We start from the raw sequence: 26892 nt of genomic DNA on the forward strand, positions 1-26892 counted from the left end.
CTTTTTGCTGGAGCGAATCTGTGGGTGGTAGGTGGAGCACAAATGCAGCAGCTGTCACTTCTCTCCTCCCAGCTCCTGCTTCTTCACCATGGGGGGCCTTTTGAACTCGGATGGGCAGGGAAAGGCACGGCTTCCCTTAGGACCCCAGTCTTCAGAATTTACATTCTTTGGGGCTGGAACCGGTCGCTTTACTTGCAGATGGCTTGAACAGGCCTCTTCCCCTGAGTAGGAAGAGTTTATAGGCAGGCTGATTGCGTTCACCACCTTCCTTCCTTCCTTTCGGCAGCACTGGGAGTTTGCTCCGAACAGCGTGCACTATCTCCTCAGCCTGTGGCAGCGTCTGGCAGCATCTGTTCCCTACGTTAAAGCTACCGAGCCACACATGCTGGAGACGTACACCCCAGAGGTTACCAAAGCATACATCACCTCCAGGCTGGAGTCCGTCCACATCATACTGAGGTAAGATGTTCTGGCAGCGGCTGGTCCTCACAATCGTTGCCTGGGAATGTCTGAAGAACCCTGCCATAACACTGGCTGCAACTAGGAGGGCCTTGCTGCGTTCACGTTTTCACTGTAAATCTGCAGGCCTCCTCAGCGGAGCTCCCAGGGCCCTTCTGCCTTTGCAAAGGGAGCGTCTGGCAGAGGCTTCTTCTCTCTCCCATTGGCTGCTTTGTCTACCCACAGAGATGGCCTAGAAGATCCACTGGATGACACAGGTTTGGTGCAGCAGCAGCTCGACCAGCTATCCACTATTGGGCGCTGCGAATATGAGAAGACCTGTGCCCTCCTAGTGCAGCTGTTTGACCAGTCCGCTCAATCCTACCAGGAACTGCTGCAAAGCGCGACAGCCATCCCCGTGGATGTGGCCGTACAAGAAGGTGAGCGAGCAGAAGTCTCCTGCCTTGGCTTGGCTGGTTTCATAAGGGAAGCCTCGGGGTGCCGGAGCTTAATCAGGTAGACCAGCCTCCCTTGCGAGTGGGATTTCTTGTGCAGTGTTTCTCTAGCAGAGCTGCGCATGATTGGGGATTGTGATTCTTGGAAACAATACAGGACAGATTGGAAGTGTTTTAATGCAGGATGAAGTTAATTAACAGTTGAGAGTCAGAATTAGTTCCTATCTAATGAAAAGGAGAGCCACATAAACCACAGAAGTGTTATACCTTTGAAACTCTGCTTCTAAGCATCAGAGTGCCTTTGCCCTACCACACACACACTGGGCAGGAAAGCCACGGAATCTTCTTCCCTTCAGGTTGACAAAGAGCCGGAGTTTTGACTACATCACCAGTCGGCTTTTCAAGTCTTACCAGTATATTATCGGAAAAGCTTAAAATTTTCCTGGCTAATTCTTTGGGCGAGAATAAAAAATAAATGTATTGTTCAAAATAAAACTTATTTCAAGTGGCACCAATCAAGTGGCCCCAGATAAACAACTGCAGGATTAGCAAAGAACAATTAATAGATTTATGTGAAATGGGGGGGGGGGAAACAAGCCTAACATTCAAAATTTTGCAATATTTCTGAGTGGTGGATTAGTTTTTTCCAATCTTAGACCATAGGCAGTCCTCAATTTAAGACCGTCAATTCAGCGACCATTTGAAATTACGATAGTGCTGAAGGAAGGCCTTATGACCTGCACCCAAAGTTATGGCTGCTGCAGCGCCCCCTGCAGTCGCAGGATCACAGTTCAGGCGCTTGATCCTCTGGCTGCCCGTATGACCAACTGCAGGGATGCTGCAACTGCCTCCACCCGCCTCCCATCCCACTCTGCGGGATGAGCTCATGAGTTGTGTGTATTTCTGTTGCTGGGTTTTCCCTTGCTTGCCTTTTTTGTGCTTTGGATGTGTTTATGTGAGGGCTGATGTGAGAAGTGTGTGTATGACATGGATGGTTTTGCCTGCTGGCTGGCTGCCCAGAGTAAGAGGGGCAACCTTCTCAGTCTAAATAAAGGAAAGGTGTGTGGGGAGAAGACAGGTTTATAGATTAGCTCTGTTACTTTTTCTGACTTCAGGACGCCTCACCTGGCTGGTCTATATCATTGGGGCCGTGATTGGCGGGCGGGTGTCATTTGCCAGCACAGACGAGCAAGATGCCATGGATGGAGAACTGGTTTGTCGGTAAGAGCCTAGCACCAACAATAAGAATCCTGCCACAATCCCTTTAATACCATCCAAGGGAGTAATCCAACATTTTCCCATTATTCTGTTATCGACCTCTGCCTGTCCCGGGTCTTTGGGAAGCACTCGACACGTGGATTAAAATGCCAGATCCAGTCTGAACATCTGGCTGACTGCAATAAGTGATTAATAAAAATAGTAATAATTGAGCATTATGCTGCACTGGCTGTTCACCTTGTCAGCACTCACAACCCGAATATATGTTTTTATGAATCAGCTGGGTGTGCATGTGCACTTCATTGCGACCTCTACAGAACAAACTCTGCGGTTTTGGATGCAGAACACAGAACTAAATACTGAAAATCGGTGGGTTGCTGGGCTTTGAAATGGGAAAGTTCAAAGTTTGTGGTCAAAGCACAGCAGCTATTTTCAAGAGAAAGTGACACCTCAACCATTGCTAAAAGAAAAGAAAAGGTAGGGTAGCCATTAATTGAGTTAAGCTTTCCTTCTGCTGATTTTTTTAACCTTCTCCAAAATGTAATCTTGTCAAGTAAAATTTATAAATTCTAAAATTAAAACATGTTGAAAGGATCCTTTTTCTGATCGTTCTTTAATGTTATGAAAACAAAAAGTTTTCCATCAGTCAGATATTTCTGAGTCTTTAAGGTCTCCTTGACAGCCCTGCATGAAATTCTGGATGTGGCAAAATTAGCAGAGTGGTTTTCAATGTACCAGAAGCGCCCACTTTTGGCACTTAGCTATGTGACAATGCTTGTCTCTAGACTTCCCGAGCCAAAAGGTGATTTCAGAGGAACCCGTGTGATTTGTCCTCCTCATACGGTTTTCTGTGGACCAGCTTTACAAGGGCTACAAATTCAACCAGACACAGAAAGTCAGCAGCCTGCCATTTTTAAATTAAAAAAAAAATACCCTTTTGAATAAATGGATGGAGGAGCAATTTGGACTTGTGGCCTCAGCACTGCCGCGTTCTTCATTCCTTCCCTTCCTGCTTTTCCAGGGTTCTTCAGCTCATGAACTTGACCGATTCACGTCTTGCTCAGGCAGGCAATGAGAAGCTAGAGCTGGCCATGCTGAGCTTCTTTGAGCAGTTCCGAAAAATTTACATAGGAGACCAGGTGCAGAAATCCTCTAAGGTAAAAAATACTTGTAGTGGATCTCTTCTCATTACAGAATTTTTCATGTTTTCACGATAAGCTTTATAAAAACTCTTCATCTGCAGATTATTCTTGGTCAGTGTGGGGCTTCAGGGTTTAGTGACCGTGGTCTGCAGAACAGGTTTCCTAACATTTTGCCAGCAGCTGTGGCTGCCACCTTCAGAAGCAAAGTGGGGTCCCATACAGGCCACAAGTGATGGAGTAAGGACAGGCTGGGCTCCTGTCTTGATAGCCAGGGGTCTCCATTGGCCTTGAGGTTTTCAGCTGGGGCAGGTTGGTGAGGTCTTCTCTTTGGTTACTTCTTGGTTTGTGCCCAATGCTGATTAGTTATTTTGGTGATGTCAGTTCCTGATTGGTCCTTTGTTCATTCTGATTGGTCATTTTTGGAGTTCTGGTTCCTGATTGGTTCTTAGTTTATGTGTTTTTCTAATAATTTTCTTATTCGGTCAATGACCTTCTCAGCGTAGGACATAAATGCCCTCCCTATTGGAGTGGTTTGTCTTTATTATTATTTGCCTGTTTTGTAATGCTCATCTAATCTCACTCATGAAGTACCCATCAGCTTATGGAGCTTGGTTAAGATGTCTGAATGCATAGAAATAGAACCATAAGTCAGGAAGGGATGTCGGAAGTCTTCTGGTGCAATCCTGCTCAGTGCAGGAGACCTTATGCTATCCTAGACAAATGGTTGTCCAATCTGTTTTTGAAAATCTCCAGTGATGGAGCACCACAACTTCAACTGTCCCATTGATTAATTGTTCTCACTGTCAGAAAATTTCTCCTTTTGGTTTGGATTTCTCTTTAATAAGCTTCCATCCATTGCTTCTTGTCCTGCCCTCAGATACTAGGAGAATGAACTGACCTGCCTCTTCCCTAGCCCCTCAAATACTGGAAGACTGTTATCATGTGCCCCCTAATCTAGGATAGGCTAGATAAAGCTCGTTCCCTCAAGTGTTCATCATATGCTTTAGTCTGCAAACCCCTAATAATTTTTGTTGCTCTTCTCTGCACTCTATCATCTCAACATCTTTGTATTGGGGTGATCAGAACTGTAGTATTCCATGTGTGGCCTCACTAATGCAGTATAAAGGAATATTATTCCTTTTTATGATCTTGATGCTATCACTGTGTTGATGCAGCCCACTATGGCATTTGGCAACTGCAGCACATTGTTCGTTCATATTTAAGTCATCTGCAAATTTGTACTTCTGGGCACTCCAGGTAGTTGCAGTTCTGGAATAAGTGGGTTGACTCACTTTAGAACCACAGCGTTCGTTTAGCCACTGCCAAATATCATAAAATCAGTCAGTCATGTGGAAGATTTGACTTACAACCTTCATAGGACAGAAATTCTAGGCAGCATCACAATTGAGGACTCCTTGTACAGTATATGATTGTGCGAGGGTTGCAAGGCATTTGGCAATGTGGCACGTGGGGATGGGACCGATGAAGGCTTGATAAAGCAGTTAGGTTTCTGCAGCATTCAGGATCGCACTTGAGTGTTTTGTAGATTGTGACTCTAACACCTCCTGAATCAACTTCTTTGGAAACCAGTTCAGCTAAGGCCAGCCAGGAGTCAGGACACTCAGCTATAAAGACAGGAACCCAGTCGATCCCTGCTCAGTTTCCTGTGAAGGTGTCGGCCAGAGTTGCTGGCAAAGTGTCGGGTCATCTGTTCTCTAGACCATGGTCACTAAATCCTGAAGCCCAACAGATACCAGGCATGAAAGCCTCCACCAGCATAGGATTCTCGAGATGGTGGCTTTTGGAATTTGCTGGCACAAAGTTTGCACAAAGCAGTTTTGTATCTTACTTGACGCCTGTCCCCTGGGCAACTACCGTATCCGAGGTGACCTCCTTTCAGACCAGCTCTTGGCATATCCTGCCCGAAGGGGAGAAGCTGCCAGGTGGCCAATTGCAGGCCATCCGAACTGGAGGCAGCGGAAGGGTTCAGTCAAGTCCCCAGTGAGGGGCTTGATTCTGAGGCATCCAGACAGGCTTTTGCTGGGGAGGAGGGCAGCTGATCTGCTCTAGGAACCTAGCTCGAGATTGAAAGTGAATTCTTAAGAGCCGCCTGAGCTGAAATCGGTTTTCCACTCCTAGCTGTATCGCCGGCTCTCAGAAGTCCTGGGGCTGAATGATGAGACCATGGTCCTGAGTGTCTTCATAGGAAAAATGTAAGTCCTTCGGCTGTCACCTGAGCATTGGCTGCACCCTGCAGTCTGGGTCTGTGTGAAAGGGTTCTGCCTGTGATGGCTTGTTGGGCTGGCAGTCTGCCCCGACTGCAGGTATTGGTCCTAGAGGCAGCCCCCCCCCCTCCAAACATTGGACCATGCAGCTTTGGGACAGCAGAGATGAGTGATTCCACCCCAGCATCTCTGAGCTTTCTTGTTGACTGGGGCTTTGGGAGGATGAAAGGCCTGAGGCGAAAGGAGCAACCACTGGACGGTGTGCATTTCCTCTCCCTACAGAATCACTAACCTGAAGTACTGGGGACGGTGCGAACCAATCACCTCCAAGACGTTGCAGCTTCTCAATGACCTCTCCATTGGATATCCTTTCCTGCCGGCTGGTCGGCCTACCTGGGCTGGGACAGGGGAGCTCTAGGCATCCTGGGGAGGCTTCCCTCGAAAGCTCCTCGGTGCCTGGTGCCCTGTTTCTCATAGGATTCCTTTCAAGACTAGAGTAGGATAAGCAGCAGATATATTGCAACAGTAAATATAAATAATCATATGATAGCGTATAATAAATACATTAACTATATATTTGTAAGATGAAGATTAAATTGGGGTGGAATGGGGGAATATGGTCCCGATTGCCATTGCTAAGGGGAGACACCTGTCCAGGCAGAGAGCTGCAGATGAGCCCTGTGCAAGTTTAGCTCTCTCTAGTCAAACTGTTTCAGTGAATTCCTTAGTAAACAGAAAGTTAAAAGTGTCCTCCATCTGCCAATTTGCACGCATATGTATTGTGTATGTGCCAAGTGTTTACAGATTCAGAATTAAGAAAAAAGTGGATGCAATTCTACCAGGGATGCCTAAACTTTTTAACACACCTATACTTAGAGGAAGGGAGAGATCAGGTGGTGCCCTTCTGATGTTTTGGACTTTGGCTCCCCGCAACACCATTCAACAGATCCAGTGGCAGTCTGTTAACCTAACATCTGTACCCACCATTGCATGCTAGATAACCTTCACGTTATGCCTATGAAATTTTCTGATCAGGCTGATGTCTTGCTGTTTCCTTAACCTCACTTTTACCTACAGCAGCGTTAGGAAACTGGTGAAACTGAGCGCTGTGCAATTCATGCTGAACAATCACACGGTTAGTTATCAAGTTCTTTGGCAAAGCTTATTGGAGGCGTTGCCTTCCAAATACTATCAGCTGGGGCATCTTTGAAGGCTTCCTCTTTCGTTATAGAGGGAAGAAGGGCTGAAGCTGTAGATCCACGGGGAAGCAGGTTAAAATTCAGACATTGCCATACAAATTATCCTAGTCCTGTCAATCCTGCCCTTCTTGGGCAAAACAAAGCGTTGTGTCTCCTAGCAGGTTTTCCCCCAGTAATTTGACTTTTACCGCCATCGATTGAAAGCTCTCCTGATGGACCTTGGCAAGAAGGACACACGCTGCTAGCCTGTTGACATTTTAGCCACTTTGTCTGCCCATTCCTGTTGTAGTTGACCGTGCACTATTCTAGCGGATAAAAACTTTCCAGTATGGTTGCCCACAGAACATCTCTCCACGCTTTGACTGTTCAGGGGCATCTGAACTCTGAACTCTTCAGAAAGCCTCCCTCTTCCTGTGCTCTGCTGCCCATTAGCGTTCATTCACACACACACACACACACACACACACACACACACACACACACACCAATCATGGACTTCTGAGGTCAAAATTGTCTATATTTGGCCTAGGTGTATATAACACACAGGTCAGTGTGTTATATAGACACAAGCTTGATTCTAGAACGGCACTAGAACAACACAAACCAGTTGCAAATCACAGTCATGCAATCTCAGGACACTGCAGCCGGATTTAAATACAAACCATTTGTCAAATGCCCAAAATGGGATCATGTGAGCACGGGGGGGCGGGGGGTTGGAAATGCGGCTATTATAACTTTGGGGAAGGTTGTAAGTAGCATTTTTGAAGTCTATTGTAACTTTCACTGGTCATTAAGTGACCAGTCATTAAGCAAGGACTACCTGCATTAGATTCAGTTTAAGACCCACTGCTCTAGGAGTTGGCTGCCTAAAATAGCATGTCAAACAAAGGAACGCTGCTTGTCAAATACCATAAATAATGCAAGTTGATTTAAGCATATTTGAAATATAGTTGGAAGGGACCTTGGAGGTCCTCTAGTCCAACTCCCTGCTCGAGCAGGAGACTATATCATTTCAGGCAAATGGCTATCCAGTCTCTTTTTGAAAGCCTCCAGTGATGGAGTACTCAGAACTTCTGTTTTAGTCCAGAGTCAGTGACCTGCATTGGATTGGACTCTACCAGAAGGAGGAAAAAAGCCCCAGGTTTGCAATTATGCTAGTTCCTTGGCAAATACAAGGGCAAAGAAGGCAGGCACTTGAAGCCTGACTTTCCATGGTGTCCATATGCCAAGGACTCATCTTGTGTCTGTTCCTGAATGGAATGGCACAGAATAGAATTAGAATTAGAATTAGAATTAGAATAGAATAGAATAGAATAGAATAGAATAGAATAGAATAGAATAGAATAGAATAGAATAACAGAGTTAGAAGGGACCTTGGAGGTCTTCTAGTCCTACCCCTGCTTAGGCAGGAACCCCTATACCAGTGGTTCTCAACCTTTTTAATGCCGCGACCCCCAACCGATCGTAAGTCAAGGACTACTCAACTGGTGCAGCACCATTTGCAGAATGGGACTTTTGGCGGGCTCAGCAGGGCAGAGACAGCCTGGACAATTCCTATTGGCTTTTGAAAGCCAATAGAATTAGACTCTATTCAAGAGAGTCTATTCTATTGGCTTTCAAAGGCCAATAAAATACAAGGGAGTAGCACAGCTAAGGAAAAGGGGGAAGAAAATGGCGGACTGCGTTGTTTGGCGACCCCCGTGAAATGGTCGTTCGATCCCAAATGGGGTCCCGACCCACAGGTTGAGAACCACTGCCCTATACCATTTCAGACAAATGGTTGTCCAGTCTCTTCTTAAACTTCCAGGGTTGGAACATTCACAACTGGAGGCAAATTGTTCCATTGATTAATTGTTCTGTTAGGAAATTTCTTCTTAGTTCTAGGTTGCTTCTCTCCTTGATTAGTTTCCATCCATTGCTTCTTGTCCTGCTTTCAGGTGCTTTGGAGAATAGCTCGACTCCCTCTTCTTTGTGGAAACCCCTGAGATATTGGAACACTGCTAACATGTCACCCTTGGTCCTTCTTGTCATTAAACTGGACATACCCAATTCCAGCAACCATTCTTTATATATTTTAGCCTCCAGTCCCCTGATCATCTTTGTTGCTCTTCTCTGCACTTTTTCTAGAGTCTCAACATCTTTTTTACATCGTGGTGACCAAAACTGGATGCAGTATTCCAAGTGTGGTCTTACCAAGGGATTGTAAAGGGGTATTAACACTTCACATGATCTTAGAATCATAATCAGAATAGAGCTGGAAGAGACCTTAGAGGTCTTCTAGTCCAGCCCCCTGCTCAAGCAGGAGTCCCTGTATCATTTCAGACAAGTGGCTGTCCTGTCTCTTCTTAAAAACCTTGAGTGATGAAGCACCCACAACATCTGAAGGCAAGCTGTTCCACTGATTAATTGTCCTCTTGGTTCCATCCCTCTGTTAATGCAGCTTAGCACCGTGTTGGCTTTTTGGTAGCTGCAGCACACTGCTGGCTCATATTTAAGTGATTGTCCACTAGGACTCTGAGATCCCTCTCATAGTTACTACTATTGAGCAAGGTACCACCACCACCGTACCTGTGCATTTGTTTTTTCTTGCCTAAATGTAGAGCCTTACTTTTTTCACCATTGAATTTCACCTCATTAATAATACGATTTTTATTCTTCAACAGAGTGAGCACTTTTCCTTCTTGGGTATTAACAATCAATCCAACCTGAGTGATATGAGATGTCGGACTACTTTCTATACGGCACTTGGGCGCCTCCTCATGGTGGACCTCGGTACTGCAACCCATTTCCATGCTACCAAATGCATGCAGCTAAGTTCTTGTCATTCTAATCATAACTAATTAGACAGGAACAGTTTAATCTGTCAACTTCTTATAAAGCTTGATTATTCAGTGTGAAAAGAGTTCATCTGGTTACCTCACCCCAGATATTGCCCATTGCAAGTATAGATCTGAATGATCTCCTGGAGGATGAAAGTCCCCAAGATTTACCAGATGGATCTAAGAATTACTTAGATTTTTAGCCCAGGTTACAAAGCAGAGGACTGTTAAAGATCATTGTTTTTCATATCTCTTCCAGGGGAGGATGAAGATCAGTATGAGCAATTCATGTTACCCCTCACTGCTGCTTTTGAAACTGTGGCACAAATGTTCAGCACCAACACCTTCAATGAGCAGGAGGCAAAGGTAGGGAAGGAGCAGAAAGCTTCACCTTTGGAGTGTGTTAAATTCTCTGTGGGTCAGATGAAGACCACCTCCTGGTCTTCCTCCTCCTGGAGGGCTGACGCATTGGGTCAGAAGGGCCCTCAAGAGTCCATCTCTTCTGACACAAGGAGTTTTCCCTGGGTGCCACCCAGGAAGGGCGACGGGCTGGATTTGGAAAGCCATCCAGAAAGATTCCCATTTGAAACATAGCATCATAGACTTGGAAGGGACCCTACCCTGGAGGTCTTCTAGTCCATCTCGCTGCTCAAGACAAGCTATTCTATTGATTAATTGCCCTCACTGACAGACAATTCCTCCTTATGTCTATATTGGATCTCATTTTAACAAGCTTCCACCCATTACTCCTTTTCCTAAACTTCCACCCATTCTTGTCCTGCCCTCAGGTGCCCAAGAGAATAAGCCAATCCCCTCTACTTGGTGACAGCCCCTCGAGTACTGGAAGACAGCTGCCATGTCCCTTTGATACCCTAGATACACCGTCTATTTCCGGCATTTCCCATTTCTGACACTGCTCCTTGGCTGAGGAGTGGGCTGCAGACTCTGGACCCGCTGAGCTCCTGGCCCCTCTGGACAAGCCTTTGTGTCCTACCTCCTCTGAATTTCATTTTTTTTTTCTATCTCAAAGTATTGCTCTTTTTAGAGTGGGAGCCCTGATTTTATGTCCTTTTGAGGCTTTACTTACTGGCACTAGTCAGGGTCCATTGATGAGAAAGAAATGTTGAGGATGTTTACAATATTTTTTAATGAGACATTTTAGAGAAAAAACATAAAACTACTAAAAGACAAGTAAAGGAACTAAGAGTGAAATATAAATGGGTAAACAAAGTATCAAAAATTCATGGAGGATATATTTCTCCAATTTAAATTACTTATGAATAATTAAATATATTATTTTACTTTAGAAATTACTAATAAGCTTTATGATGAGAATATCAGGGAGCCTGATCAACACAGCATGCAGGATTTAAGAGATAATGTTAATGTGCTTGGATATTGCATTTTAATTGTTGGGTAAATATAATATTTTTCTCATAGTTCTTATGCTGAGTAGCTCCTTTCACTTGCAGTAGAGAAGATGCTAGTACAAGATCTTAACGATTTGCAATTTTTTGCCTCCATTTGTAATTCCTCAGGGTGGGACAGAGCTAAAGGCATCCTGAGACAAAGGGCAGCCCTTCAGACTGTTACATTAGACGCCTTTGGTTTCATCACAGCTAGGCAGACACCCAGGCCTCAGTCCAACATTGGAAAGTCTGTCGCAGAGAAAAGTGGGTTGGCTATTTTCCAAAGGACAAGAAGTACCTAATGGAAGATTATTAAAGAGATTATTATTCCAATCTAGAATTAAGGAGAAATTTTCTGATAGTAAAGACAATTAATCAGTGGGAATGGCTGGCCTCCAGAAGTTGTGGGTGCTTCATCACTGGAGGTTTTCAAAAAAGATTGGATGGCCATGTATCCGGAATGGTATAAGGACTTCCACCTTGAGCTGGGTTGGACTAGAAGACCTTAAAGTTCCCTTGTTATCTGTTCATTTATTCTGACAGCAAAGGGCATTCATTACTGACCCCAGCAGAACTTTTCAATCTGCATTATTAAAAGGCAATTCTATATTGACCCGTTTAGGAGCCATTTTTATCTGTCTTGCATGGAGTCTGTTGGGCGTGGAGTGCAAAGATGGGCCGGAGTTCAGCCGTGGAAGTTTTGAGAAGAAGTTACCCATATTTAATGGGCTCTAGTTGCTGATGACTGAAAACTTGCATATCTGATCTCTAAATCAAGTTTAAAAACAACAACAAATGTGTGTGTTTACATACACTTAACAGTATATCTATTACAATGTCTATATGGATATCTGTGCATGAAATATAAACACTAGGTGCATTAATTATATTAGAAAACCATCCCAAAGCCAGTAAAAACAGTTTTAAAATGTCCCAAATTGCAAGACCTGCTAAAGGGCTCAGTTTCAATGGTCTTCCTAAAACCCCGTAGGGCAGGAGCAGCCTGGACATCTGGAAGGAGGCTCCTCCACCCAGCACAGACAGCAGTTCGGAAGGCCCCCTCCACGATCCCTGAGGAAGGCATTCTCTGAAATGGGGGTGGGGGGTGTTCCTTATTGGACCAGCCAATACAGCTGGCTTGGAGGGTGATTGTGATGTAAAGGACATGAAGCGATGCATCTTTCCTCTTAACCTGCGTCTTTCCCCTCATCCAGAGGACGTTGGTTGGCCTTGTGAGAGACCTGAGGGGGATTGCCTTTGCCTTCAACGCCAAGACTAGTTTTATGATGCTCTTCGAGTGGATGTATCCTTGACTGTTGTGCCTGTCCGCCTCCTGGAATGGGGACAAGGCTGACGACTGAATGCTGGACTCTCCAGTTCTCTCTGATGGCTCAAGGGAAGATTGTGCTTCACCTGCCGTGCTATGCTTGACTTTCCCAGGGCTAGTCAAAAGGCCAGCCTGCACAGCATAGCACACGATCTGTAGTATTCTGCTTCTGACATTTATGAGCAGGTGGATGAAATAATGTAGATTTGGGCAGACAGCCGGAGGAGGAGGAGGCTTAACACTTACTAACTCTTACCTGAAGTGATCCAATAGATCATTTGTCTTTTCTTCAAGTCCTTTATTTGCCAACTGAGTCTGTGGTGGTCATCTTTGCAGTAATCTGGCCATCTTGGCTATTCTGACCTGAAGGATGAATGTCTGAGTTGGTTCTCGAAATAGTCAGGTGGTCCTTAACTTCAGCCTTACAGCTACCCAGCCTACATGCCAATCTTGCAGCGGGCAGTTGAGCTCTGGTACCATGACCCAGCCTGCACCACCCCTGTGCTCAAGCTGATGGCTGAGCTGGTGCACAATAGGTAAGTGGACTCCAAGCGGCCTCCTTGGGTACCTGAAGTAAGGCCGTCCTACAGGGACGGCCAGGCAGAGGATAGAGGCGGTATAAGGAGAGAACACTGTAATTATTAGCTCTAAGAAACATAAATATTGATGAGATCTTAGCTAAAAGTGCTGGGATGAATTTCCAGTACTTTCAGACAGCTCCTAAAGAACTACTCAGTAATAAAAAAAAACATCTTTGGAGCCCATAAAAGATAGGAGTGCAGACAGGAACAGCCCAGGGGGCAGGGCTGGTATTTGCAAGTCCTTGGCCTCAGGCAGGTTCCATGGCCAGAGTCCATAGCAGTGACCTTTCCTGGATCCACCCACCCATTCTCTGTGAGGGGAAGGCAGCCCTAGACATTCCTTTCAGATGTTTATGGCATTCAGTAAGTGAAGTGGAAACAGCCACTAAATACTGTATAACGCTTTTCAAAAGAATGCTAAAACTCCGTAGAGGGCAGCTTTATGCCTGAAGCTTACCTGCACGGCATCCTTGTTTAGAACCCAGGGCCACCTCTCTGGCTGCTCAGGGCTTGGGCTGCCCACTCAGATGGCGCGTCTCAGCCAAGGTACAAGTAGGGCTTTATAGGTTCTCCTGCTTGAGCAGGGGGTTGGACTAGAAGACCTCCAAGGTCCCTTCCAGCTCTATTCTATTCTCACTTGCTTTCAGGTCCCAGAGGCTGCAGTTCGATGTCTCCTCCCCAAATGGCATCCTGCTCTTCCGGGAGACAAGTAAAATGATAACGACCTATGGTGGGTACCTTTTCCTTCACAGCTGTTGAACTGGGTCAGATTGGAAGAGAGCTTTGCCCAGGACTGCCTGGCCCACTTGCTGCTGTGGCTCTGAATTGGCAGGGGGATGGTCTGCACAGTTCTCTTCCCAAAGAGCATCTACTTTTGAAAGGTCTTCAACAGCAAAGAAAGCTAGGCCGAGAGCTGCTCTCCCTTGAAGCCTTTTCCAGTTTAACAGAACTTGGCATTTGCTTTGCTTTGCTTTGCTGAGGAACCCTGGTGGTGCAGGGGTTGGAATGCAGCATTGCAGGCTGACTCTGTCCACCGCCAGGAGTTTGATCCTGATGGGCTCAAGGTTGACTCAGCCTTCCATCCTTCTGAGGTTGGTAAAATGAGGGCCCAGATTGTTGGGGTCCGTAGACTGACATTTGTAAACCACTTAGGGAGGGCTGTAAAGTCTAAGCGCTGTTGCTACCATTTGCCCCTGTGCCAAGGCTGGACCAAATGCAACTCTTTTGTGGTTCCAGTAACATTCTCTGAAGACTGTCTCTTGGCTTTTCGTCTTCCATTTTTCCAGGAGCCACACAAGTAAACTATCCTTTGAAGGAATGTTTTTGAGATATCTGCCTTGTTTTATGCAGGAAACCGTATCCTCACTTTGGGGGAAGTTCCAAAAGATCAGGTTTATGCCTTGAAGCTCAAAGGGGTTTCCATCTGCTTCTCCATGCTAAAAGCCGCCCTGAGCGGCAGCTACGTCAACTTTGGTGTCTTCCGCCTCTATGGGGACGATGCCCTCGACAACGCCTTGCAAACTTTCATCAAGCTCCTGCTCTCCATCCCACACAGCGACCTGCTGGTAAGAATGCACAGCGGCTCCGGCCCCCACCTCCCTCCCCTTCCGCTTGACTTTTCTGGAATTGTTCCCCTCTGCTGCTGACCGTACATAAAGGAGGCATCATAATTTGGCCTCCCTCATAATGTAATGATAGCTGGGCTACAAACTGATCTTTGCCCGTTCTGGCACTAGGTTGCTTCTCGAGAAAGTGGCAGCAGCTGCTGTTACCCTGGCAGAGGGACCGGGGCATGACTGCCCCCCACAGCAGTTTGTCCTGGGGAGGGAGCGCTTGAGGTGCAAGGTGAAAGGCTCTTTGGGGGGGGGGTTGCTTCCTTACTCTCACTTCTTGCCTAATGCAGCACTGCAAGGCTCAGACGCAGTGCTGAAGAGGGCCAAAAGTCCGTCTCTCCCCTGCTGTCTCCCGCAGTGGATGAGCCGATGCCAGATTGGCCTGTGGTCCTGGGAAGAGGCAGGCTGGTGGTCCTCGAATTACCATCATTCGTTTAGTGACCATTTGAAATTATGACGACCCTAAACAAAGTGACTTATGACCTTTTATCACACAACTGTTGCAGCATTCCCATGGTCACGTAATCAGAAGTCGCCTGCTCAGCGACTGGCCTGTATTCCTGACGGTTGTGTGATCCCGGGGTCGTATGATCCCCTTTTGTGACCTTCTGACAAGCAAAGTCAGTGGGGAAGCCAGATTTGTTACTAACTCAACTGCATTGATTCACTTCACAGTGACAAAAAAGGTCATCAGATGGGGCAAAACCTAACACCTGTCTTGCTTAGCAAAGGAAATTGGGGGCTCAGTTGTGGTCGTAAGTTGAGGACTGCCTGTATTTGATTTAAGGTATTCCTAGTGATTGCTATGTGAGACAAGTTGTGTTGTGCTTTTCACGTCTGACTTACTGCATAACTTTAATTCATTTATTATGCCGCCCATCTTATCAGGTGACTCTAGGCAGCTTACAGCAAGATAAAAAAAACATTATAAAATATTAAAGAAATAAATATTAACATTAAAATCGAGACTTTGCTAAGGAAGGTACCAAAGTACAAGGGGGCAGAGGGGGAGTCTTTTAATCCAGCATGGAATGCCCCATCAGGGCTCCGGGCCAATCAGCAGTCAGGCCCTTTTCAGGCCCTTCTCCTGGGACCAGCTAGTTGGAGTCCCTGGGCTGACGGTCCAGCGCATCCTCCTCCTGCAGGGGCGAGTGAGGCCTAGGGTGAGGCGGTCCCCCAGGTGGCCTGGCCCTGTGCCATAAAGGCGATGACCTGCAGCTTTATTGGGCCTAGGAGCAAACCAGCAATTAGTGTGTAGTGCTCAGGAGTGGTCCCATGCAGAGCACGTTTCAGTAGTCCAGAAGCGAGATGATCGGGCCTGAGTGACCGAGCACAGGAACTCGTGATCCAGGAAAGGGCACAACTGGCACACAACACAAAATTGCACAAAGGCTCACCTAGCCACAACTGCGACTGTCTCTCCAAGCAATTGTCAGTTGTCAAAATCTTTAATAATGAGATTGAAAGAATTCTGAGTTAAAACAGTCACATGATATAAAACCACAGGAATATATATAAAATAGCACTGGATGGTTAGGTCGTGAAACCTGTGAGATGAGGTAATTTGTCACACATTCTGGGCCCACACAGTTCTCCTAATCCCTTTCTTTAATTTATCTTTTTTTAGGATTACCCTAAACTCAGCCAGTCCTACTATTCTTTACTGGAAGTTCTTACTCAAGATCACATGAATTTTATAGCTAGCCTGGAGCCACATGTAATCATGTATATTCTATCTTCCATTTCAGAAGGTCTCACAGCACTAGGTGAGTTTGAAGTTTGAGGGCTCTTGTTGAGAGCTGAGGAAGGGCTGAGAAAGTCTTAATGGTTGGGGCCAGCAGGCACCCTGGGGTTTTGTTCTGCAGCAGCAGCAGCAGCAGCAAAGGAATGTAGACTCCAACTCTACCTGGCTTAGACACAATGCACAGTAGAACATCTTAATCTTTCCTTAATTCCCTCGTAGTTCCTGGTTTGGTGTCTTCATTTTGATATAAGGATTAGCCTTACATTTCATGGCAAAGTGGGTGACAGAGCAATCCCAAGCAATTAGATCTTTATTCCCCTCATTAGCTTTCTCAGGAAGATTTGGCAGCCTCAACTGACTAGCCATCAGCCCTTGAGGAGGACAAAGGTTTGTGAAGGAGGGGTTCGCACTGATCATTCTGGTGGGTTTTCAGCTGTTATAGCCACTGCTGATACTGCATGAGAACCTTGCAAGGTTTGATCATAGAACCCTTGAATTCCATGACACCCGAGACCTGTTCACTTCTGGGCTGCTCTCAAAGAATCATATGGCTTAGCAAAATTATCTGTACCTACAATGAAACTTAAGACACATAATGCTTTGTCTTAAGATATGAACAAGGAATGCAACCTATCCAAGGACCTGAAGGGTTTAAGAAATCATGCCAGGAGAATAAGAGTGCATGATGGTCACAGCGGGCTTGGTCGGCCTGAGGCTGCTACTGCTCACCAAGGTTTTTTGGCCAAGGAAATGATCCATCTAATTAAATAGGCATTTTTGACCTGGCGTAACTCTGGCCTCATTCCTCTTTGCCCCTTCTCTTTTCCTGGCAGATACCATGGTTTGCACTGGATGCTGCTCCTGCTTAGACCACATTGTCACTTATCTCTTCAAGCAGCTGTCCCGCAGTACCAAAAAGAGGTCTGCCCCATTGACCCAGGAAAGCGATCGGTTCCTCCACATCATGCAGCAGCACCCAGAGATGATTCAACAGGTCAGGACAAGGAGGGCAGGACTGGGGGGGGGGGGCATTTCTAAAATCAGCTCCAGGTCATAGCCCTTGAGTTAGAATTAAAATTAGAATAACAGGTTGCAAGGGACCTTGTAGTTCATCTAGTCTAAACCCTCCCCCCGCCCAAGCCACTTCTGACAAATGTCAGTCCAGTCTCTTCTTGAAAGCTTCCAGTGATGAAGTGTCTCCAACATCTGAAGGCAATCTGTTCTATTGGTTGATTGTTCTCACTGTCAGAAAATTTCTCCTTATTTCTAGGTTGAATCCTTGTCTGGCCTTCAGGTGCTTTGGAAAATAGGTTGATCCCCTTCTCTCTGTGATAGCCCCTCAAATATTGGAAGACTGCTATCACGTCTCCCTGGTCCTTCTCTTCACTAGACTAGCCATGCCGAGTTCCTTTAACCGTTCCTCTTTGTTTTAGCCTCCAGTCCCCTGATCATCTTTGTTGCTCTTCTCTGCAGTTTTTCTAGAGTCTCAATGTCTTTTTTATAGTGTGGAGACTAAAACTGGTTGCAGTATTCTAAGTGTGGTCTTATTAAGGCTTTATAGAGTGGTATTAGTACCTCACATGATCTTGATTGAATCCCTCTGTTAATGCAATTTAGGATTGCATTGGCTTTTTTGGCTGCCGCTGCACACCATTGGCTCCCATTTGATTGTCTACTAAGGCTCCAGGATCCCTCTCACAGTTTCTGCTATTAAGCCTGGTTTCACCCAATCTATATATGTATTTTTGGTTTTTCTTGCCTAAGTGTAAGACTTTACTTTTCTCTACATTGAATTTCATTTTGTTGAATTTTGACAGATGTGAACACTGGGCCCTATGTATCTGGATCTTGAGCCTATCATCTAGGGTGTTGGCTATTTCTGCCAGCTTAGTGTCATATGCAGATTTGATGAGCTCTCCTTCTATTCCCTCATCTAAATCGTTTATGAAGATATTGAAGAGTTCTGGGCCTAAGACGGAACCTTGGGGTACCCCACTGTTACTTCCCTCCATTAGACATAGTACCATTAAGGACTACTTGTTGAGTATGGTTTGTCAGCCAGTTACAAATCTATCTGATGGTGGTGTTGTCTATCTGACTTTTTTCTAGCTTTCCAAGAAGTAGGTTGTGATCTCCTTTGTTGAAGTATACTATGTCCACAGCATTTTGCTGGTCTACTAATTTAGTCACTTGGTCGAAGAATGAAATGAGATTGATTTGGCATGATCTGTTTTTAACAAATCCGTGCTGACTTCTAGTTATTACTTTATTTGTTTCTGGATGTTCGCAGATCTGTTTTTTTAAATTATCTTTTCCAGGATCTTCCCAGGTATTAATGTTAGGCTGATTGATCTGTAGTTTCCTGAGTCTGTTATTTTTCCCTTTTTTGAAGATGGGAACCATGTCAGCTCTTTTCCAATCCTCTGGTAGTTTCCCAGTGCTCCAGGATTTTTGAAAGATATGGTTCAGATGTCTCTGAGATGACAGCTGCCAGCTCTTTCAGAACTCTGGGATGTAATCCATCAGTTCCTGGGGATTTATATTCATCAAGATCACACAGGTGTTCTCTTGCTATTTTCTTGCTTATTTTTCTAGTCTGTCTTTTTCAGTTATGTTTTTGGTAGGTTGGGCTACAATTTCTTTTTGCGTTAAGACCGATGCAAAGAATGAGTTAAGCAGCTCTGCTTTTTGTCTACTGCCTATTATTTCCTTGCCGTTGCCTGATATATATATATAAGCCTAAAACACTTGACTGGAATATTTACACACAGGTCACAAGAAGCGATTCTTCTGTCCCCAGGAAATTATTGTAGAACTTTTCTTCTCCTCACTCTCAATTGTTTGAGGATGAAGTGACTATTCTGCTGGAAATGCTTAGCTGCCTTTTACTCTTCCTGGCAGAAGCCAGCAGTTTGCCAGGATTGTCTTGCACGTAACTGCTTGCAAGCATACATCCCTGTCCTGATGACAGTGCCTCGCAATCAGCATCTCGCTTGGTCTTCATCCAAGGCGCTTGCTTCCACATTCCAAGATGTTTAAGCTTTAGCTTGGTTTTTAATGCTTCCAGTGAATTGAGTGGCTTTGCTCCAACTATTTGTTCTTCTGGCAATTCAAGACAGTCCCAATCCCTTTCTTCAATTCAAAGGGCTCAGTTTTTCTTTGTTCATCCTATCAATAGCCCAACTTCCACAGCCATATGCTGTGACCGGGAGATTCCTTGCATCTCGCAACATTCCTCAGAATATTTCTTCCAACAAACTTAATTTCAATTTCTTTTTTTCTTTCAATCTAGCTTTTCTCAAAATATGTTCCACATATCCGTGTAATAGGTAGCAGTATGCAATCTTGATATACTTCATTTGAAGCAGTTACTCTATATTTTGTTTTAGCTATTGCTTCCTGGTGAGCATACAAATTCTTTAGCTTGCAAATGAGGTGGTTCAGTACACCCATGTTTTTAAGAACTGTAATCCGTGTGGACTACAGCCAAAAGTCATAGAATGATCAATAATTGATACTCTTACTATTTACTAAGTACTTCTGAGTTCAGTAAAATGAGGACCCACATTGTTGGAGGCCAGAGGCTGACTCCATAAACTGCTCACGGAGGGCTGTAAAGCACTGTGAAGCAGTATATAAGTCTAAGTGCTATTGCTATTTTCTTATCTGTTGGACTTGTGGAGAGCGTGATCTTGGTGCTTCTTGCTCTTTGGGAACCAGCTCCGGGTATTCTGGAAACCTGGATTATGAAAATCGGGACCACTGTCTTGTGGGAACATGATGAATGCAGCTGCTTGGTAGACTGAGCATCCCTTCACTTTCCCCACTGGACTGTCAACTGTGGGCATCGACTTTTGGTGTTGTGGAACAGTTCCCGCATCTTCCTTAGCCCTATTTTCCACGGTTTGTTAACTTCATTTCCCAAACCTCTGGCTTTCGCTCAGCAATGGTGCTTGAGTACCAAGCAGAGATAGGAAGTTTTTCTAGTTGTTCTATACGTTCATCACCTTTTCTTCTTTATATGCTTCTCCGGCCAACCTTTGTGTTTGCCTTATCATTCCTGTCTAACAGATTCCCTTCATTTTTCTACTTTTCTAAAATCCTGTTTGATTTTTGTCCTTGTTCAGATATACAGTATCTCATACCTTCTGTGGCCTTTGGTAGTTAGGTAATTTTTTCTCTGAGGCTTTGATATTTTGCATTTCATTTTGTTTGTTTCGGTGGAATCTGGTACTCCCTGGGCATGATGCATCCCCCACTTCAGGGTGCTTGAACCCCCATCTCTTCCCTTGTCTGTCAGCCTTTCGGGGGCTGCACTCCCAGTGGCAGAACTGACAGCATTACTGGGATGCAGAAGCTCCTTCACCATAAAAGAAAGGGGATATACACAATCAGCATGATCGATTTACAGGATGTCCATTTTGCTTTACCCCACAATGCAACAGATCTTGATTTTGCCATAAAGTGTTTCAGGATGGACAGAAAGTAGGGAAATGTCAATCTCTTTAAATTGACCCATCCTTCTGCTCACACAAGATGTGCCGAAGAGGTAAAAGCAACATTTCCATTGTGCATCCCAAGAACCTGCTGATAGGAGACGGCATGGGGTTCAGTAGGGATTTCTACTGGTTAGGAAAAGCTTAGTTTTGAAGAACAAGGTTTTAAACAGATATAAAGCATTCCTGTCAGGACCCAGGCAGCTGGGTGAGACCAAGGAAACAAATGCTTAAATAGATTCCAGAAAAACCTCTGTAAATGCTGGTCTGTGGTAAATACAGAATTCTGAAAAGTGTAGTAGGAATTTACAGAACACAGAGTTGGAAGCGTGTTTGAAGGTCTTCTATCCCAACCTCCTGCTCAGACAGGAGACCCAATACCGTTTCAGACAAATGGCTGTCCAATCCCTTCTTGAAAACCCCCCGTGATGGAGCACCCACAACTTCTGGAGGGAAGCCGTTCCATGGATGGTTTTGTCTGTCAGGAATCTTCTCCTTAATTCGAGGTTGGACCTTTCCTCAGTTAACTTCCACCTGTTATTTCTCATCCTACCCTCAGGTGCTTTAGAAAATATGTTGACCCTGTCGTCTTGGTGATAGCCATTTAGATATTGCAAGATTGCTATCATGCGCCCCCCCCCAGTTCTTTGTTATACTAGACGTTCTCAGTTCCCACTCCCAATTTCTCACTCTTTTGCAGTGACTAAATGCTTCTTGGAATACTTCAAATTGCTTTCCCCCCCCCCAAACATCTGACCAAATTGCTGTTTATTAGATAAGCTGTCCTGTGAGTTGCCCACTATGTCTACCTTTCCTTCCCAGTTTCCCCATAATCCCCAGCAGTACCCCAGTGTGAGCTCGGTAGACCTGTACAGTTGACTGGATTGTGCTTGATCCTTCCAGATGCTCTCCACAGTGTTGAATATCATCATATTTGAAGACTGCAGGAACCAGTGGTCTATGTCACGGCCTTTGCTTGGCTTGATCCTACTCAATGAAAAGGTAAGGCCACTGATTTAGGGTAGTGTGCTATTGTGTGCTGGCAAATTATCCTGGATAGCTCACAGTGTGAACTTTTCCTTTGCAGTATTTTTCAGATTTAAGGAACAGCATAGTAAACAGCCAGCCCCCTGAGAAACAACAAGCTATGCATCTCTGCTTTGAAAATCTCATGGAAGGCATTGAGCGCAACCTGCTGACAAAAAATCGCGATAGGTCAGTAACTTCACAAAAAAGACAAAACACCACCATCCAAAGTTCTCTGGCTCCCGGGGCTCAAAGGATCGCCCATCCCTATGCGTAGTTAACCCAGCCCGGTGCAGCCATCCCGTGTTACTTTTCCTTCTCAGAGGAACACAAAAATGTTGTTGTCCCCAGTTGAATTCTGTAGGACAGTTATCCTTTCAGAAGCATTTGATCCCTGTGGTGAAGGAACCTGCTTGGCTCCTTTCCAAAGTTATAAAGTAGCTTCACTTTGCTTGTGTTCAAATCCAAATCTCCAGTGTCCAATGAAGAAAACGAAGGAAAAATTGGGAGGAGCTGAAGGAATATCAGGTTTGCCCCTCACTTGCGGCCATGTTTTCAAAGCTGACATTCAGGGCGTTAGAAAACTGAGCTTTGGCCAGAAGTTGGATTTGGCTGATTCTCATGATTCCCTGAGAATGAGCCCAACTCTTGTCTGATGCCATCCAGCCATTGGGCAAAAAGGCAGGTCCGTTTGCCCCCATCCTAACGTCTGTTTCTTTGACAGGTTTACACAGAATCTTTCTGCGTTTCGTCGAGAAGTAAACGATTCCATGAAAAATTCCATCTACGGGGTAAACAGCAACGACATGATGAGCTGACGTCTCGCCAGGAGCTGCTCTGTGGGCTGGGGAGGTTAACTTTTCCGATGGAAAGACACGAGGGTGTTTCCGATCCCTGCTGGTCCTCCTTGGGGCTAGGCTGCAGGAGGGGGGCGTAAAAGGTTCACTCGGAGAGAGGTTTTTTCCCTTGGGGAGGCGCCATTGGCACCTCCCTGCGTGAATGTCAGAGGAACCCTGTGTCCTGCCACGGCCTGCCTTGTATAAACATGTACATTTTTTCATAACATTTTGAACAAGGTTTATATTGACTCAAGTTTAAAAAAAAGTGTGACTGAAATTTTTACATAGTGCACCAATGCTAGAGCGAGGGTGATATGCAAGTGAAGTGTCTCCTGGCTACCTGCCACATCACTGGGCAAGGAGGTGTGAGAGTACAGAATTATATTTAGTAACTAGTGTAGAGGCACAAGTGTAAAATTCCAAATGTATATTTTTCTTATCTTTCCCTTCAACTTAGACCATCCCTCTCCACCTTCCCTCATTAGGAGCTCAAAGCCATGTCACATTCCTGCCATGTGCACACACAGAGCCCATAAACACACACACACACACACACAATTTTGGAAGATGGGAGGACTTGGCTATCTGGCAGCAGCTGCGAACTCCTCACATTGAGCTCTTGAAACTGCAGCTTCTTCCCCACAAGGCCATCCCCCCACCAAGAAAATGCACCGTAAATCCTTCAGACAAATCTCTTTTCCCACTAAAGCTGAGGGAACATTTGTTAAATGTTAAATTTTGTGAAAACAACAGGGACCGATTTCCCTTGGCCCTGCCCTGCCCTCTTGCTGCTAGTTTTCTGTCCCAGGAGCCCAGATCTAATTGTAACCCTGGTTTCTCCCCCCAAATAGCACCTCCTTGATGGGGGGAGAATTATTTCCTCTGGCGATTGTGTGCTGGGTCCTTTTTCTGTGACCAGGTTGCTGAATGATTTGTACGGATGTTTGCTGCATACAGTGTAAGCATTGTGGCTGCAAATAAAGTGGTTTCTACTGAACTGCGTGCAACGAGGCCGGAGCGTTACTCTTCGGGGGTACAAAGGGCAGGGACCCGACGGGGGCCTCCCTGCCTGGCAAGTGAGGGCCCATCTTTAGAAAAAAAACAAGCCACACAACGTTAATCTCGGAACTCACTGTTTACAAGGCAAGATGTAGACGGACCTTCTGCTGAAGTCCGGCATACAAAGCGGAAGGCAAAACGTCGGTGGCTGAGCCAGAAGACGGGCGGCCCTCCCGGCGCCCTCGGGGGAGGAAGGCGGCGCAGGGGCAGCTCCCCAAAACGGCCCATCTCTCGCCCTCCGAGGAGCCCCCAGCCTCTCCCCCCCGCCTCCTCGCTTGCACGACTCGCGTCCGGTCCGGCCAGTCTCTCAGCGGGCGCCGGACGGGTCGGGCCCGGCTTCTGGAGCGCCCGCGCGGCGGTAGACGGCGCCGTTGCAGCCCTCGCGGTTGCGCGCGATCTCGATGGCCAAGAACTGGATGCGCGGCGCTGCGGAGAGGAGAGGAAAGAGGAGGGGTCGTCACGGGGCCGCAGACCCCCCCACCAGCCCGCCGCCCCGCCCGGCGCTCACCCAGCACGGAGTTCTCCTCCGAGTAGCCGCGGCGGCAGTCGAGGCGCAGGAGAGTCCCGAGGTTGAAGTCCTCCACCGCCCCCTCGAACTGCAGGCAGAAGGGGCGCCACTTCTGCGGGGGAGGAAGAGAGAGCCGTGATCCCGGGCCCCCCCCGGAGCCCGCCCCGCCCCCGGACCCCGCCCCCACCTCTTTGGCTGGCTCCGACTTGAGCGACTCCACGTCCAGCAGGTCGACGCGCAGGTCGGGGAAGCTCCGCCGGAAGGCCGCGTAGATACGGTCGTCGGCCCGGGTGAGCCTCAGCCCCGCAGGGTCAGCGGCCGAAAGCAGCTGCAGGAGAGCCGGGCGAGTCAGCGGCGCCGAGACCCCCCGCCCGCCGGCCCGCCGGCCCCCCGCCCGGGACTCACGTGGAAGTAGACGTGGGCGTGCTGGAGGGCGCGCTCGGCCCAAGCCGCCTCCAGCCGCGGCTGCCGGAGAGAGGAAGGGAGGGAGAGCCGTGAGCGTGCCGAGTCCCCGCGCCCCGCCGCCCTCCGGCCCCGCGCCCAGCACTCACGTCGTTCCCGAAGGCCTCGGCAGGCAGCGAGAACACGTGGGCCGCCTCGGCCGCTTCCCGGGCGTCCTGCGGGGGGAGGAGAGGAGGAGGAAGAGGGGAGGCGGTGAGGGGACCGCCGGTCGGAGGCGCCCCCGCCCCAGACCAGCGGCCCTCGCTCACCAGTGCGCCCGGACCCGCCGCCGCCATGCCGGAGCCGCGCTCGAGGGAGGAGGAGGCGGCGCCGGGCGGGTGGGCAGGCCCGAAGGCGGAAGGGGAGCGCCGGGGCCGCCCCGCGGAGACCCTCCTCCGGGGCAAAGCTCGCCGCCTCGCCTCTCCCGGCGAGAGGCGCCCGTGCGGGGCTCGAAGGAAGCGACGCCTCGGATCCGGGCTGCGGGGCAGAAGCGGCGTCTCTTGCTCCGCTCGGCCTGCGCCGGTTCCCGGCTGTGCCCGCGAGCCCTGCTCCGCGGCGCCTGCTTGCCCGCAGGGCGCGTCCTTTGAATGCCCGCTTCGCCGTTAGCCTGGCGCCGGTTTTACCTAGGAAGAGGGGCCGTGGGGAGGGGGCCGAGGCGGGGTCTTTGCCGACCCAGGCCCGCGTGGACTTAGAGCCGCCTGGCTGCCATTCCTCAATTATCCGGACAATCGCACGCTTCACGTCAGCCTGAAATGGTTTCAGGCCCGGTCATGGGACACAACTCTCGTTGGTCTCACTTGTCACTGATCTCTGGTGACAGCGGGATGGAAGTAGCCATCCGTCCTCTCTCTCCTTGACCTCTCGGCAGCTTTTGATACCATCAGCCACAGCAATACCCCTTTGGACGGGCTGCAGGATTTGGAATCGGGTAGCGCAGTGTTGCACTGGTTCCTTTCTCTGAGGCCGGTTCCAGTTGGTACTAATAAGGGGAGAGGGGTCCAGCCCACCGTAGCTCCTCTGTGAGACTCGCAGGGTTAGGTAATCTCTTTTTTAACATCTACATGAAACCTCTGCGTGTGTCATGGCCCCCTCAGGCCAGTTTGGAGGAGGAGGAGCGGAAGGCGCCCCAGGGGCTGAAGATGATGCTGTCCAGGGCCCCTCAGGCCTTGGAAGAGGTGGTCGACCAGACAGAGAGCTGCCTGCCTGCACAGACAGAGGGAAGGATACTATGTCCCATTTATACAGAGTCGGCAGAGGCCCTGTGAGGTGCGAATGCTATTTAGCAGGGCTTTTCAACCTTTTCACCAACTGTACCACTTTTAGGATACGGCAATATTCGAGTACCCCCAGTCACCTAGCAAGGTGTCCAAAACTTGATGACCAAAAAAAGGAAAAAAGTGATAAAGTACAAGTAGTCCTTGACTTACAACAGTTTGCTTAGTGACTGTTTGAAGGTACAACGGCACTGAAAAAAGTGACTTATGACCATTTTTCACACTTATGACAGTTGCAGCATCCGTAGGGTCATGTGATTAACATTTGAATACATGGCAACTGATTCATACTTGTGACGGTCAGCGTCCCAAGGTCATGTGATCCCTTTTGCAACTTTTTGACAAGTGAACTCAATGGCCGGGGAGAGGCGTGGCCCGCGGGATCTGAGGGTTTTCTACCCAAATCAATAGGTTAAAGGAGCAAGAACCAATCATTAAGGAGCAAGAAGCAAACCCCACCCCAATAGTTCATCTGGTCAGTTCAAAGGGCCAATCCCCAAGTGTTAAGCCTGCTGTGGGAAGGGAGCTGATAAGGCATAGTTCCCAAGGCTGTGAAAACTAGGTCTTTGCACCTTTTCTTCCACAGTGAGAGATAAGCCAGATGGCTGGACGCACATTTCTTTCTCACCCCAGGCTGGTATCAAGGGGAGACAGTTCAAAGAGCAAGCAGATAGAGGAAGCGGACAGGATACATTGTAGAGGCTATGTGAAAGGAAGAAGATACACTGCAATTCCCCAAAGCTTCCCCCTTCTCCCCAGGAGCGTGGCAGAACCGACAGAAGGGAAAAAGAAAAGAGTTAACTACCAAAAGACCCCTCCAGCAAAGGAATGGGTTCTGACTGGGTGCAAGGGCATGGTCCACCAGAAGAGCCTCGCCGTCCCTCTTGGGCCACGCAGGGGACTCCCAGACAGTGGCGTGGGCTGCCCAGAAATTATTACAATCTTTCCTATTTATAATTTATTCTTTACTATTATTTTTGCTTATTATTGCTCATTATCTTGATTTTAATAATCTGAAGTTTCAAAGTGACCTATTTTATTATGTAAAACCCACCCAATGTAATTTTGAAATTTTCATT

The 26892-nt window shown here is 47.2% G+C and overlaps 2 protein-coding genes across 6 annotated transcripts in view; one reads left to right on the plus strand and one right to left on the minus strand.

Moving 5' to 3' along the window:
- The window catches only part of XPO7 (exportin 7), a 42345-nt gene extending 18817 nt beyond the window's left edge, over nt 1-23528 (plus strand). For all 5 annotated transcript variants that reach the window (XM_039324186.1, XM_039324189.1, XM_039324187.1 and 2 more), the window contains 18 exons: nt 287-459; nt 685-878; nt 2009-2114; nt 3133-3268; nt 5393-5466; nt 5761-5841; nt 6550-6613; nt 9341-9449; nt 9756-9862; nt 12120-12208; nt 12661-12768; nt 13461-13543; nt 14164-14378; nt 16054-16192; nt 17004-17164; nt 21570-21668; nt 21754-21881; nt 22417-23528. In XM_039324186.1, coding sequence (XP_039180120.1) covers nt 287-459; nt 685-878; nt 2009-2114; nt 3133-3268; nt 5393-5466; nt 5761-5841; nt 6550-6613; nt 9341-9449; nt 9756-9862; nt 12120-12208; nt 12661-12768; nt 13461-13543; nt 14164-14378; nt 16054-16192; nt 17004-17164; nt 21570-21668; nt 21754-21881; nt 22417-22510 — 2160 coding nt within the window. In that variant the 3' untranslated portion in view covers nt 22511-23528. The remainder of the gene's footprint in view (nt 1-286; nt 460-684; nt 879-2008; nt 2115-3132; nt 3269-5392; nt 5467-5760; nt 5842-6549; nt 6614-9340; nt 9450-9755; nt 9863-12119; nt 12209-12660; nt 12769-13460; nt 13544-14163; nt 14379-16053; nt 16193-17003; nt 17165-21569; nt 21669-21753; nt 21882-22416) is intronic.
- Nucleotides 23529-23651: 123 nt separating this feature from the next.
- PBDC1 (polysaccharide biosynthesis domain containing 1) lies at nt 23652-24903 on the minus strand. The gene is made up of 6 exons (XM_039324217.1): nt 24809-24903; nt 24650-24715; nt 24504-24563; nt 24286-24426; nt 24099-24210; nt 23652-24016 (listed from the first exon to the last, which is right to left on the minus strand). The coding sequence occupies exons 1-6, from the start codon at nt 24833-24835 to the stop codon at nt 23898-23900; spliced, it is 525 nt and encodes a 174-aa protein (XP_039180151.1). The 5' UTR covers nt 24836-24903; the 3' UTR covers nt 23652-23897.
- Between the last annotated feature and the right edge of the window lie 1989 nt (nt 24904-26892).

This window comes from Crotalus tigris, unplaced genomic scaffold (assembly GCF_016545835.1).
Source record: "Crotalus tigris isolate CLP2741 ecotype Arizona unplaced genomic scaffold, ASM1654583v1 scf7180000024293.1627790, whole genome shotgun sequence".
NCBI lineage: Eukaryota > Metazoa > Chordata > Lepidosauria > Squamata > Viperidae > Crotalus > Crotalus tigris.

Bases quoted from the DNA above. Each gene is read 5' to 3' on its own strand.
- PBDC1 (XM_039324217.1), bottom strand. From the start codon at position 24,835: ATGGCGGCGGCGGGTCCGGGCGCACTG. The intron at 24,564-24,649 runs GTGAGTGCTGGG...TCTCTCCGGCAG, and splicing joins CCGAGGCCTTCGGGAACGAC to CCGCGGCTGGAGGCGGCTTG. The intron at 24,017-24,098 runs GTGAGCGCCGGG...TCCTCTCCGCAG, and splicing joins GGAGGAGAACTCCGTGCTGG to CGCCGCGCATCCAGTTCTTG.